Consider the following 15,567-nt stretch of genomic DNA (forward strand, 5'->3'; position numbering starts at 1 on the left):
GGCAGCACGGTGGCACAGCAAGTAGCACTGCTGTCTCACAACGCCTGGGTGGTACAAGAAGACGGGAGTTGGAGCCATGCTCAGTCTGTGTGGAGTTTGCATGTTCTCTCCATGTCTGCATGGGTTTCCTCCCACAGTCCAAAGACATGCTGTTCAGGTTCCCTCATAGTGTGTGAGTGACAGAGAGAGAGTGTGTTCCACTGATGTATGGATGAGTGACCCAGTGTAAGTAGTGTATCTAGCAGTGTAAGTCACCTTGGTGAATAAGGTGTGTGAGCTGGTGATACTACATAGAGTTCATTGGCAGTCACTTTGGAGCAAAGCATCTGATAAATAAATATAAAAGGGGCTGAAATATATTCCTGTTCATTTTATTAAATATGCATTTTTATTAATACCTTTTTTTGTATTCCTGTGTGTTTCATGTGGAAATTTTCTACAGTCTCCTATTTATTTCATGCCGAAGCACTGTGGTATATTTTCGTCCAGGTGTTTGTCTTGGTGTGGGAGACTGCTGTCATTATGGGCCCTAAGTTAATGACTCGTGTTGAGAGATGCTGAGATGACTGCGTCAGAGTGTTTGTGTCAATGTCACATTTAGTTCTTCATGCGGTAATACAAAATACGTAGGTGTTATTTACAGGGCAACTGGCTTTTGTGAAGCTGTTCCTTAAGAAATATTTTGCAATGTGTCCTCCTAATTAGTTTTCATTATACTGTAGGCTCAACACTAGTATTTATTTCCAGTTAGATGAGGAACTGATATAAATATGGAGTACTGGTAATGAACAAAATGTTCCCTTGAATGCTGATGCATAATGAAGTACATTGAGATATGGTATATGTTGGCAAACAAGTCATCCTCATGTGAACCTGCTAGTATGTGCTGTGGTGCATACTGTAATAATAGTTTTTAGTTTGGTTTCAGTCTACATTTGCTTATGAGTTGGTAATATTTTAAGTCACATGTCTGCATGTTAGAATACACTAAATCCTCCTAACATATTGCTAACTGGGAAACTCATTGCTGGCATTTCCAGTTTCCAAATTCATCTGTGGAAGTGCCCTGATAGGAGGACTAACAGGTTTGTTCGTATAACAATTTGTCTGCCCAGAGTATTTTAAGACATTCCTATATTATCACTCAGCAGCATCCCACAAACCCATCAATATTAACAACTCAGTAGATGGCTATGGCTCATGGCAATGTAGCTGAAATGTGCTTGGCTTTCTTATATTCATTAGCAATTTCTGTCTTGGGCGGTGGAGACCTAGTTTCTTACGGAAAGGAATTATTTGATGAATGTCTGAGTGTCCTATTATTTTTTTGGCTATAGTGCTATAGAGATTCATAGAGCTTAGAAGAAACTGAACTGCCGAACAGTTGTAGCCAGTTATGCATCATGATCGCTGACGATAGCAACACTTTGGGAGCCATTTAAATTGCAGCTGTTCAGACTTGTGAGACATAATGCTACCTCACGATGTGGACAGCACCACATTGTTAGGCACCTGGTAGTGTAATCATGAGGTCAGAAGTCAGGTCTTTCTCCCAGAACCCCTTTCAGAGTGACTGTAACCACTGTTTCCAGTGTAATGGAGTGTAATGAGAGGTTTGGGGTCTATCTGTCACAGGAGCTTTTCCGGAGCAGAATGCTCTTAATGCTTGGTAAGCATGTCTGCTTATAGAAATACAGAAGTGGGCAATTTCAGATGGTGTTCATTCTGATCCCCCTCACTCTCATCATTTTTCCTTCTATATGGTTGTTTTTCCCCTATATGCAGAGCCAGTACGGTCATTAAATCATTCATTTGTTTAGTTGGATGTTTTTTGACAATTTGTGAATTATACCAATATAGTTTTAGTTTAGTTCTTATGTAATGCTGACAAAAAATAGAATTATGTAGAAAATTAATTGGGTAGTACAAGGCTTAGATTGCATAAAACAGGTTGAATTTGTGATGTCTGTGATGTGTGTGATTTGGTCAAACTTTCAAAAAATTCCTTCGTCCTCATTGACAGTTGCATACACTGAGCTTCAGTTAAACAAAACAGTAGAGTATTCATTTATTATTATTTGAATTCATTTGTCAAGTGACAAGTAAAGGATTAAGCTTAAAAATATGAGCCCTCCGTTGTGAAAATCTTGCCCTGGGCTGTGAAGTATGATGACTTTAAAGCCTGAGTAATTGTGTGCTGTTTGTGGAGTCACAAGGCCAGAGCTTTTAAATTGCACAGTCTGTTTGAAGCTATTATTAAAACAAAACAAACAACCATACACTTTCAAGTCGCATGGTCATTGCACAGATAGTCCTTGGGATATACTTCACCTCATTGGACTAGTTTATCAAACTGCCATTTATTCATAAAAAAATGTACATTTTGATAATTTGATCCAATAAATTGTATTGTTATGAGGATGTCCTGCGGTGGTGGGCAGTTGGACCTAGATTAGGTGACGTCTTAGTACTGGGCAGAAAACCTTGGAGGCGCTGACAGCAGCTGCCTTTGGCCCTGTGATTTGTTTGAATAAAGTCTGTGGAAGATGCTGTCCCTCTGTGCCCTGATTGAATGAACTAAGAAGTATTAAATTACCCTGGGAGCCTGTTGTCTTTTCCTGCTCTCATCGGCTTTAATGAGGAGGCAGGATCATAGGGCAGAGGCTTAGAGGCCATAATTTCTTCTTGGGTTGTGACTGGGTTGTCCTACCTGGAGAAGTACCTTTAACAGGAACTAGTGTCAGGTGTCTTGTGTATGACCTTCTTGATACTGTGTAACACCTTTGTTTTACTCACAGTTCCATGATTTGAGGTTTATCATAAACAAATTTCAATGAACATAACCATACCTGTGATTTTATATGTCCCAGTCAGACCAACAGAGTTCATAATGCTGTCCAAATTCAATCTTATAAATTATGTCATAATGTCACTGTCATATAAATAACATGTAAAAACCAAAAGAGATGTTTAGACAAGCGTGTCCGTATATGATATTCACAAAATTACTCCAAGAATATACGTGGTTGAGATCAAGGAATTTTTGCAAGTTTATTTCCTTCCTGTGCATGAGCATATTGGGGTGCCTTTCCCGGGAAAGGTCAGTTTTGCAATTCTGGTTGGGAAAACAATTTGCTGTCATTAGTGTGATATAAAAAGTTTCAAGTTTCAGTGTCACAAAACAACTGCACAACAGACAGTTTCTGTTTCTGCACTGGACTTGTAATTTGACTGCCACTGCAGTTCTTGCTCAGCAGGACCACTGGGAGCTCCGTTTGATGTGCTAAAAACATGGAAGAATTGGCGTGATTTCCCCAAGAACCTTGCAGGGAGGAACATGTATGATGGTGTGACTTTTGCAAGAGTTGTCAGCTGAAACACAACAGTACATTTTAATAGCTTTATTTAAATTAGTATTTAGTTTTGTTTTTTAAAACCAAGACCAAGGTATATTGAGGACAGATTCAATTCAAGGAGGAAAAAGTGCTGAAGAGACATGTGTGTGTGGGTGTTCCCACTGGAGCTGAGGTTTGAATGTGAACAAGGGGTAGGAGCTGTACACGAGGCACTGTTAATGAATCTCAGTCTCCCTACTTGCGTAGCCAGACCTTGTTTACATAGCCCATCGGTCCCTGCTTCTGCAAGGTTCTTCTGCCCTTGTGGAAAGACCTGGGACTTGATCCCGTGTGCATTCCTCTCTGGAGTTTTCTCAGTCTCTACTTCCTGTTTATTATTATCTTATGAAAATACCGCAAATTGGAATGACTTTCAACAGAGTTTTTGTGTTCGGCCATTCTTTGTAATCTGTTGAGAATTTGAGAAGATATGTGTTGCTGTTGTTGCACAGCTTTTTGTAAAAGTAATTCATCATGATCGACTCCCCATCACACTTCTGTTTGGAGTTCATACCCTCTGTCCTAGAAGAGGCTTGAGCAAAAAAGTAGCTCCACTCTCTATCTCCTTCAAAAGGAAGCTGCAATTTAAACTTAGTTCACAAGTTTTGTGTTTCATAGTGCAGAGGAAAGACTCAGCTGATCTACATGTAGTGGTCATATTGATCTTTCAAAAAGACATTTGAGATGTTACGTGTTGGCCTCAGCAACAAGGTGGACAGAGTACTGCAACGCTGTCCTGTTCAGATATTCCCATGTAGAGCCCTGGAGTTGTGACTTAAAGAGAAACAGGCACAGAGATGAGAGCATTAGTCTCTCAGTCCCTGGACCCATATACATTGAGTACTATACTGTACCTGAGATTAAGCAACCTGGTCCTTACAAATCTTTACTATAGTCACCATTTTTGTCAAGGTGGAGCTTGCTAAACATATTTTCTCCCTTTCCTTGATTCCACTATGATTGGATATTGTTGTTTTTTTTTTTTTTTTTGCTGTTCTGGTTCTTTACAACAACACAATTATTGTCTACAATCATCAACTCCTCACTCTCCTCTGGCTGTTTCCCAGCTGCCTTCAAAACCGCTCTAATTTCACCTCTGTTAAAAAAATCCACCCTGGACCCCAATCTGGTTGAAAATTACAGACTGGTCTCTCTCCTTTCCTTCCTGTCTAAAACCCTAGAGTGGGCGGCCTGTGATCAACTGTCTGATTTCCTCACCCGGAACCATTTTCTCAATGGTTATCAGTCTGGTTTCAAAGTTGGTCACTCCACTGAGACTGCCCTTCTGGCGGTATCTGATGCTCTCCAAGCTGCTAGAGCTGCCTCCCTCTCCTTGGTCCTCATCTTCCTCGATCTGTCTGCAGCGTTTGACACTGTCAGTCACTGGATTCTACTCTCTCCTCTTAACCAGCTTGGGATCAAAGGTGCAGCACTAAGATGGTTTGAGTCCTACCTCTCTGACAGATCCTATCAAGTAGTCTGGTGGAGCTCTCGTTCTTCTCCTCTGCCTCTCTCAACTGGTTCCGCAGGGCTCGGTATTGGGTCCTCTTCTTTTCTCCATCTACGCCTCCTCCCTCGGTCCGGTCATAGCCTCGCATGGATTCAAATACCACTGCTATGCTGATGATACCCAGCTCTTCCTCTCCTTTTCACCTGGTGCGTCGGACATCTCTGCACACATTGCTGCCTGCCTGTCGGACATCTCTTCATGGATATATGATCACCACCTCCAACTCAACCTTTCCAAAACAGAGACTCTTTACCTCCCTGCTGGCCTGTCCTCCTGTCACGATCTGTTGATCAAACTGGACAACTCACTCATTTCGCCTAGCTCCTTTGCTAAGAGTCTGGGAGTAACGATTGATGTGAGTCTGTCATCCTCTCAACATATCAAAGCCACAACCCGGTCCTGCAGATACATCCTGCATAATATTCGTAGGATCGGTCCCTACCTCACTACTGACTCCACCCAACTACTTGTCCAGGCCATGCTGACTTCCCATCTGGACTACTGCAACCCTCTCCTATATGGCCTTCCTGCTAATGCCATCAAACCTCTGCAGCTTCTACAGAATGCTGCTGTACGAGTTGTGTTTGATTTGCCAAAGTGCTCCCGTGTATCTCCTCTACTCATTTCTCTGCACTGGCTTCCTATAGCTGCCCGAATCAAATTTAAAACCCTTGTTACTGTGTACAAATGCATCAGTAGAACTGCTCCCAGCTATTTACAAGACTTAATCAACCACAACACCCCAGCCAGGCCCCTTCGCTTGTCTACTTCTGCTTGCTTGGTGGTCCTGCGCACGAAAGGTAAGGCTCAGAGGTTCTCAGTTCTGGGTCCGTTGTGGTGGAATGACCTTCCCCTGTCACTCAGAACTGTGGAAACTTTGTCTACTTTCAAGAAGGGTCTGAAAATTCACCTTTTCCAGATCCACTTCGCCCAAGATCTTTCCAGCTCATTTACGGTGTAACTGTTCACACATCGTAACTCCATAAGCATCCCCAGATACAGTCTTTATTCAGCCACTACTCTGGCATTGTACTTGCTTATTTGTGTATCTTATAATATTTAAAAAAAAATGCTGGGAGGGTATCAGGATTTGTCTATCCTGTGTTTGATGCACCTACTTAATCGATGAACGTCGGTGCAGCAAGTGGCAGGTAATGAACTAGGTTTGCTTGAGACTTTCATGTCTGCAGCTATGTCTCCTTTTAATGTAATGCATAAATTATATTTTTGCTGAGATGTACGTCGCTTTGGACAAAAGCATCTGCTAAATGAATAAATGTAAATGTACTCTGCAGCATTTTGTGTTTTGTTGTACCAAATGCTGTCCAAAGCTAATTACATTAAGAGAAAGAGACATAGCTGCAGACATTAAGTCTCAAGAAAACCTAGTTTGTTACCTACCACTTGCTGCACCGAGGTTCATCGTTCACGTAGGTATAAAAGTCAAATATTTATAAAAGTCAGCATCTTTATTGAAAAGTTAAGAGAACACATTTACCGAAATACAGTAAATTACCAAAAATATATTTCAGATTACAGTTACCCCTTCACATTTGCGAGAGTTAGGGGCGAAAGACCCCCAGAAATGTGAAAGTTCACAAATAATACTTGGGTCCCCCCTAAGCTCAACCCATAACAGTCTGCTAACCTGACCGATAACAAAAAAATTTTACCTTTATTTTTTATGTTATGTGGGCCAAACCTACACTTCGTTTTTGAACCAGCCCTTGCTCGCAGTAAAATCAGGAGCGCTGTTAGTACCTTTGCCTTCACTTCTAGATTTTAGAGCATCATATATGTCCTTCACCTTCTTCATGATCATATTTGAGTTTACAGGAATTCCCTTTTAGTGGCAATCCTGCATTCACACAGAAGTTTACTTTCCATTCAAGAAATATATGGGTATACCGCACTTGATGAAGGGTTTTAGCACCCGATGCAGTTGCAGCAACGGGTTTGCGAATTTCTCTCTCTTGCTCTTGATATAACGGTCGACTCATTTATCCCGTAATGGCAACCAACCACACTCGTAGACTTTCCACTACGAAGCCTATCTGGCAATTCCACCTTTTGTGTCATAGTCATCACAGCTTTCTTCCTCTTAGGAACACTTTCAGAAGCACTGGGGGCACTACATTTTGGACCAATTATTAAAAATGCAAAATTAATGGCACTCAAAAGTTTCAAAGTTACTGCGAGAAACGAGCGATTCAACTTTCACCAAGACAGCTAACACGTGAGCGGGGCTGGTTGCTGAGACAGAGATGCGCGGCGTACTCAAGCCAAGATGTGTAGAACCCACAGTTATTTTTTTTAATATATCAAAATAACTTTTTATATTAAACATATAGGGGGGTTCTGTGGCCCAGTGGGTTGGGCCGCAGTCCTACTCTCCGGTGGGTCTGGGGTTCGAGTCCCGCTTGGGGTGCCTTGCGACGGACTGGCGTCCCGTCCCGTCCTGGGTGTGTCCCCTCCCCCTCCGGCCTTACGCCCTGTGTTGCCGGGTAGGCTCCGGTTCCCCGTGACCCCGTATGGGACAAGCGGTTCTGAAAATGTGTGTGTGTGTGTGTATTAAACATATAGTATGCACTTACACTAATGAATATTAAATAATGCAATATTTTATGATTTTATGTAATACAAATCATTTTCATTATTGTTTATATGTTTTTGTCTTACGCGTCATCTGCGAGTTTCTGTGATCTTTCGGCAAGCTCCAAAAATATTCCCATTTAATTGTTCACAGCTAACTTGTGAATGATTGAAACCGCAAATTTGAAATTTGCAAATCTGGAGGGGCGACTACTTCTGAAGGTACAATCAAATACTTAAATAAAATAAAATAAAATACATAAATAAAAATAAATTGATCAACATTATTTACATATTTTATCATTCCAAGTTCTACTTAAGAGTATAAAATAGTGCAACTTCAGAAGTACTAATTAAAATGCAATACATTTTAGCAATAATGTAAGCCTTTCAGGAGCATGTGGTTTCAGTTAACAATAAAATATTAAGTATTGGCTTTTTTCCATTTGTAGGAGGCAATAACCAATATTGAAGGAGGTCAGAACAACAACAGAACACACACACACACACATATAGAAGTAGTGGCAGTCAGCAAGACCAACGAAATATGCATCATCACAACGACTGGTCAGGAGTGTGGAGCGGAGATATGGTCAGCTCCCACTTCTCAAAAGAAAACCCTCTGTCTCTCAACCCGTACGGCTATATGATATTCACAGCATCGGACTTAATGCAACAGGAGTTACCATCTGGCCTGCTATTTGCTGTTCTACAGTGATGTGTGTGACAATAATGAAAGATATAAATAAATGGAACAAGGGCTCAAGGCTGAAAATTAATATTGAGGATTTTAATTAATCAAGCTACTACTGAAGGAATTGTTTCAACCCTAGTAGTAGCTATATTAAGTATCATGGAGTAAAGTTTTCTGTCAGCATGATGGATTTCCCTTATATTCGTCTTATATGGGCTTTTTTGAGCTAGATGTATAGTATCAGTAAAGGCTGACATGACAAAGTTGTCATGAGAATTTTGTTACTTTAACATCCGATTGGTTTGATTTCCTCTCAATTTAGCTGATCTGCTGCTTAGTTTGTTGTATTTTCTCATTGTAAACACAATTTAAATGGCCATGTGCTCTGTGATATGTCTTTAGTAAGGACTTCTGGGAAAAAGAAAGACCTTTCCACTTTACTTACAAGACAGATATTTAAGATTTATGGTTTTTAAGTTCATTAATGAGTTTAAAACTGAACTGCATGCATAATTACTTTTATTTAGAATGGAACAGGCAACTCTATTGGAAAAAAGCCCAAATTGTGTATTTTGTAATGCACGTATGGTATTTATATGCTTGAACTTCATTGAAATGCCCTTCGTTGTACTGTAAGATGAGTTTGCAATTAACAAGGTGTCTCCTAAATAAAAGATGTAATAAAAGCAGTGCTCTTCCTGCAGGTGTGTATCTGTTAGGTCATCAGTCATTGCTTACAGGAACAGAGGAGTTTTTATGAATGTTCTGCGTCAGCCACAAGCTTTGTTGTGTGCAGGAGCCAGTCAGGTGTAGAGTGGATTCGTATCTGTCAGTGTTGTCCTCTTTTATGGAGAGCAGGCTTCAGCAGATTTATTAATCTAGAGATAGACGTTTTTCTCACAGCTCTGATATCGCCGTCGTTGAAAAAATTGTTTATTTTGACTTTGAATGTTTCAGCCTATTCCTATGTGTCCTTGCGTATCAAAATATCCTTTCCCATTTCTCAAAGCATATTAATACAAATGCCAATGGCAGTCACATTATTTCCGCATTATAGGAGCTATCATAAATATTGACCGGCAGTGCAAAGGATCAGATTGACATTGTATCTGCATAAATCAGTGAGTGCATATTTAACAATAAATGAGTGGTTAATGTGACTCCAAATATCTCCTCAGCAAAAACCAGCATTTGGTAATTAGGAATGCAGTTTAGTTTTATCCAGTTAAACTATTTTGAAGCTATTTTGTCAAATTTTGCAAAGAAAAAGGAAATTCATGCAGATTCTTGTGTTCTGTCTTTTAAGCTACATGTTTGTTATAGGGAGGTTTTTTACAGGAAATGGCAGAAGGGGGTTGTATGATTTATGTGATTTGTCGTGTACAGCTGGTTCTTTTTTGTGCTACAACAGGTAACTGGCTGCTGTTGTGATGTCTAATATCTAATGTAGGACCCAGTAAAGTCCTGTAATTTCTGTAAATGTTGGCTATATTGTCCAACTCCTCCTGCAAGTTCTTTAATTAATTTTGAAGTAAGGTGTAAAGTGTGCTGTTGTGTCTGCAGATGCTGGAGCCCAAGGCTGACGAGCACTGTGAGCTGAGTTTTCTGGTCTCAGGGCACCGAAGGTCTGAAGAGGATTGCTCCCCCATCATGGCCAGTCCCCAACCAGAGGAGCTACTGCCTCTGGAGGAAGTGCGTGCCTCAGTGGAGGGTGAACTGAAGGTGGTCCACACTCTGCCTATCCCTGCAAGGGGAGACTGCAAAGGCACCGAGATCCGGAGGGAGAAAGGGCAAGACAATGAGGTGCTAGAGGAGAAGGAGGAAGGAGGAAAGAGGCTTCTGGGAGTGGAGGACAGAGCTGTAGCCTCCCTGCCTTCATCCTCCCCACCCACCTTCATCATCCCTGAGCTGCGGCTTGACCGTTCCTTCAGTGCAGATGGCTTGTCTTCGCCAGGTACTGATGGGGAGGAGGATGAGGAGGAGGAGGATGAGGGGAACAATGATGAGTTCTACCTAGGATGCCGCGATGGCAAGCGGCGCAGTATGGTGGAGGCCCCGTCGTGCGAAAAGCACCGGGGGGGGCTGAGCGTACAGAGCTCCCTGCGACGGCGCACACACAGTGAGGGAAGCTTGCTGCAGGAATCACGCGCACCGTGCTTCACATCCGACAACGCCATCAACTGCCTGGACTCGGCAGGGACTCACAAGGGTGGCTGGACCCTACCCTCCCCAAAGACCTTGAAGAAGGAGCTAGCCAAGAACGGAGGCTCCATGCACCAGCTGTACATGCTCTTTTCTGGGAGGAAGGTCAGTCTCCTGTCCTTTATTTTTGCTGCTCTTTTATTTTTTTCTTGTTTCTTCAGCTCCTCTCCCTTTTCGTCCTCTCTGCTCTTCTCTGAATCCTTCTAGTCAGGAAGATCTGAAGGTGAAAGGGTGTTTTTAGAGAAGTTGTGACTTAAGTACTTGTTTAAAATTTTGCCGTGTAAGATTTATTGTATTGTCACAGAGGGCTTTAATGGATTATAATGGATTTGACTTTGTTTGGGGGGTGCGGTGGTGCAGCGGGTTTGGCCGCATCCTGCTGCACTCTGGTGGGTCTGGGGTTTGAGTCTTGAGTCTTTGAGTCCTGCTTGGGGTGCCCTGCGATGAACTGGTATCCTGTCCTGGGTGTGTCCTGTCCCCCTCCAGCCTTGTGCCCTGTGTTGCTGCTTTAGGCTCTGGTTTGCTGTCACTCCGCTTGGGACAAGCAGTTTCGAACAGTGTGTGACTTTGTCTGGTTGAACAAAACAAATAAGTAAGTTAATCTAAACACACCGTGTGCAGAATGATTGCACTATTCTCTTTTGGGAAGGACTACAGAGAATCGACATCCAAACACACACTATTTACAAACATTTTGTGAAGCATGTAGGTGGAAACATTCCTACAGGTTTACTGCCCAGCCCCACAGCCTTCTCACAAATAACAATGATTGTAAGAAATGTACTAACTTATTTGATTTGAATGCTTTTTTTTGTTCTCATAATTTCACAGGGTCAAAGATGTGTTCCTTTTTTATTTTATTTTACCCATTTCTGTGCCAGCTAATTTCTGACCCCTAATGATGACTACGTGACCTTTTTTAGAGAGTTCTGTGAAATGAAGAGTTTGGGAGACCACTACTATAAATGTTAGTAAAATAAGCTTTTTGGAGGATCTTATTTGTCACTAATACTTTCACCCTCTCATTTTTCATCTTGATCAGTATTCAACCATACCATTATTGTAAGAAGCATTGTACTGGATAATTCTAGTGAAAATGATCTGACCTTCTGCTCTTTAACAGCATTTCTTATTATGATGGGCCAAGACTGCATAACTACTGTCCTAAGTTGTTTTACTAGTTTAGACAGTATATGTAAACAATACATCCGTACAGAGGGAGCGCGTGGTGGTGCAGTGGGCTTGGCTGGGTCTTTCTGTGTGGTGGGTCTGGGGTTTGAGTCCCTCTAGGGGTGCCTTGTGGCGGACTGGTGTCCTGGGCGGGGTGTGTCCTCTCCCCCTCATCCTTGCGCCCTGTGTTGCCGGGTTAGGCTCCGATGTGTGTGTGTGTGTGTGTACACACACCAGTACAGGACACTTCAAATACAGGTGAAGTTCATCCTGTGAATCTGTAGGACCAGAGTCATGGACCCCTGTGGTAGATAAGTAAGGAAAGAGATCTGCTGGAAGATTTGGGTTTTTGCTGGCAGTCCAGCTAAGGGATCCAATAAACTTTGGTGAAGTTGTTCATTTTATTTATTAATACAATTTAGAGTAAAGCCTATTTCTATAGATACATATTTGCTTTTGCTGAATTTGTCACAGGTTGAGATATAATTGTGTTGTAAGTTGTATAGTAATGGTGAAAACTATGGCAAAAGGACAATAGATTTCATAGCTTTGTCATGTGTTCCAAATTAAATGCTTAATGAAGTTTTTGCATCAATTGTTTAGATTTTCTTTCTTGCATTATTTGTAGATTTGCACCAGAGGGTGCTAAAGATCCTCCGTCTTGTGTAACGGAGGGCAGTGATGCAGCAAGTCCCATCAGAATGCTCAGCCACCATGATCTTAGTGTTATTCAGCCCTTCTCTCTAAGTGTCTGCACAGGCCTCTTTATCTGTACTGCAGAAATGTGATCTGGCCCTCCTCAAATCACCATCTCTTGACATTTACTTTTTCAAAGATTAAATTCTGCTACAACTATACAGCAGATTTACTGCGCTTGAAGTAGTAGGCTCTTCAGTTTGAATGCAGTTTCATTATTTTATACACAAATGATTAATAAACACAATGATTAATGCTAAATTCAGCATTGATAAACCAGGTGTATAATTACCATATAATGTCTTTATAATATATAATATACAGTGACTTGATCAATGCATTTTCATCCCAGGCGTTATGTCATGTGGTTGCTGTACCTATGTAAATTTCCCTGGATGAGTGAATCTACAAATGAAATAATTTATATACCCAAGTAATGTAATTTTTGGCTGCATCTCCCCCTGCATTGTTTCATTTGTATTGAAATAATTTTCCTACAATGAACAACGTGTATTTAATATAATAATTCGGTGCAGGACAAGATGGGCGAATATCAGTCGAGCAGGGAAGAATTAGTATATGTGATTATGTTAGAAACGCAATTCTGACTAGGGATAAATGTCTGTGATACAGCAAACTGATGGTATGTATATGTACAGGTTCTTGAAACAGCAGAGGAGGCGAGAGTCATTGTCCATGACGTCTGTCAGTGTGTTTATGGTCTGTTTCTGTACTACATCTTCCAGAGAGTCTAAGTGTAACTCCCAGTACTGGGCCAGCCTTCCTGATTAGATCATTTCATCTAGTGACCTCACCTGCTGAAGTGATATTCTTTCAGCTTACAACTATGCAAGCAATTGCTCCTGCAAATTATCCATATATCATATTTGTACCAGCAATATATTGTAGAGTAATAAATACTTACACTAAATCTGAAGTACTTTACAGTCCACAACATAGACATTTTCACTTTAGCAACAAAAATATTTAAACAAAATAGTGTATCCATGTTTTTTTTTGTTTCCTTAAGGCTTTGAAATGACAGGGGTAAGTTTGCTTTAGTGATGCTGTACCCAACATGCCAGGGTTAGGAGAAAGGAAGGATTACACATGCTTGTATTGCATTTATACTCGTGTGGATTATGCTGTGGTATGTGGAACACTAGTTTATCATATCTTGTACATTATTTTTCCCTGGTCTCATCTATTGTCATTCTTTTGGACATACAACCCACAATATTTCACAGCACTGTGTTTGTGGTTATCAGTGTCAAGCACACATGTCAGCAGGGTTATGACATTTAACCACCAGAGCAAGCGTAAATACATATGTTACATATCTGTACATAAGTGACCTTCACCACTTGAAAGGTCTTTCTTACCTCAGCATCAGACCATGTCCATTAAAGTAGCCTACTTGTGCTAAAGGTCTCATATTGCCTTGCTATTTAAAGGACCTTATGAGTAGTCCTGCAGGGGACTTGCTGCCCAATATAGGTACTATGAATATCATGAATAATTAAATTAAAGGGTTAAAAGGAAGGAACAATGTAATAGATAAAGTTTTTGTAGTTTGCTTATTAGCAACACAGGGATTTTTTTAAGGTTGCCATCCTGAGAAAGAAAGGGTTATTAATACGTGTGATAAGTTTTTTTTAGTGACTGTTTCCACGTACTGCACGTACATGTTAACCCTGAAAAATAGCTTTTGCGGCAATGTTCACAAAAAGTAAAGTTTTTTTATTACTTTCTCAACAATAAATGTGTTAATTTGTAATCTTTCTTGTTTCAGTGTTTTGTTGGGGGTTATTTTAGGCACATTTTATTGTCTGAAGGTTTGAACTAGAAGTCCCTACAAGGATTGGTAGGAACAGCAGAGGCAAAGGACTGGTGGGTTGCATTTGACAGCTTGTTTTTGATTGATTTTCATATACTGTTCATGTTTGTAGTTTAACTTATGTGTGGGTGTTCTTTGGAGTTGCTTTCTGATGTGTCCAAGTTAGGGGTGCATCTCTCCTGAGACTTCAAGGAGACAGAATTGTGGGGAATGGGTCATTCATGTGAGAGCATTTTCTCCTGTTTCAATCCTTTTTAACTTGGTCTCACAAAACATTACAATTTAGAATTAATTTAGTGTGTGCCAAAAGTGATTGTAAGTTTGAGATCCAGCAAAGGCTCTGTGCATCAAAGAATAGAAGTTCCTTTCAGGCACTCTGCTGGACAAAGTGAGCACAATGAGTGTCCAATTTTAGGACACAGTTTGATTTGTCAGGATGCTGCACTGGTCAATCGTCCTTTTTCACCTGTCAGAAAGCTTTGCTTTGCTGTGGTAAAGGCCAGGGCCAGGCAGCAGGACATGTCGAGGTGTACTGCAGTGCATGGTGGTGAGGCCTCGTATTTCAGAGTTCATCTCACCCACCGCAGAGTGTCACAATGGGGATGGTCAAAGTAGTTTTTCAGAGATGACTGATGGAGGGACCATGCTGCTGATTGCTGGGTCCTCTGATGACCATGCTTGTTTTCATGATGATATGATCAGCCTAAAGGCATTCTATTGAATACTGCTGCTCCTGGGTCAAAATGAGGATAAATATCTGTAAAGATAACCTCTATGTACTGACTTGGACAGTCCTTTGGACTGTCACAACAAAAAACACACACACACACACACACACACACATTTGCAGAACCACTTGTCCCATACGGGGTCACGGGGTCATGGGGAACCGGAGCCTACCCGGTAACACAGGGCATAAGGCCAGAGGGGGAGGGGACACACCCAGGACGGGACGCCAGTCCGCCGCAAGGCACCCCAAGCGGGACTCGAACCCCAGACCCACTGGAGAGCAGGACCAGGTCCAACCCATTGCGCCACCGCGCCCCCCACAACAAAAAACAGATCTACTATAAATATAGGGCTACAAGTGAAGAAGTTCAAGGATCATGCAGTGAAATGTTGGATGCTGATGTTTGCCAGTGTTTGTTTTTGCTGGGGAAGATGATTGCGAGGATGACAAAATTCCACTATTTGGGTCAGAGTGTAGTGCTGCAGTCCAGAGGCCTTCCAGGCTGGAGTCGTAGTAGTTACCAGAGAACATCCGATATGCAAACAGATAATGTACCTACGCTGTTCCCATTCTAAAATAACACATGTACTTGGCTGGGTTCGCTGGGTTCCACTTCTCCCCTTACCAGAATTTCACTCTGGGTTTCTGCTGTTGTTGCTGGGAATGTAAACAGGACATCAGAACGTGATCAATCTTATCCCCTGTCCCAACATGTGTCTTAGTATGAACTTTATATGACTT

The 15,567-nt window shown here is 41.5% G+C and overlaps 1 protein-coding gene across 3 annotated transcripts in view; it reads left to right on the top strand.

Annotated features, from left to right (window-relative positions):
• LOC108938650 (regulator of G-protein signaling 3-like) overlaps positions 1–15,567 on the top strand; it is a 74,673-nt gene that overhangs the window by 40,308 nt on the left and 18,798 nt on the right. For all 3 annotated transcript variants that reach the window (XM_029259557.1, XM_029259556.1, XM_018759447.2), the window contains one exon: positions 9,755–10,498. In XM_029259557.1, coding sequence (XP_029115390.1) covers positions 9,755–10,498 — 744 coding nt within the window. The remainder of the gene's footprint in view (positions 1–9,754; positions 10,499–15,567) is intronic.

Source organism: Scleropages formosus, chromosome 17 (genome assembly GCF_900964775.1).
Source record: "Scleropages formosus chromosome 17, fSclFor1.1, whole genome shotgun sequence".
NCBI classification, from domain to species: Eukaryota; Metazoa; Chordata; class Actinopteri; order Osteoglossiformes; family Osteoglossidae; genus Scleropages; species Scleropages formosus.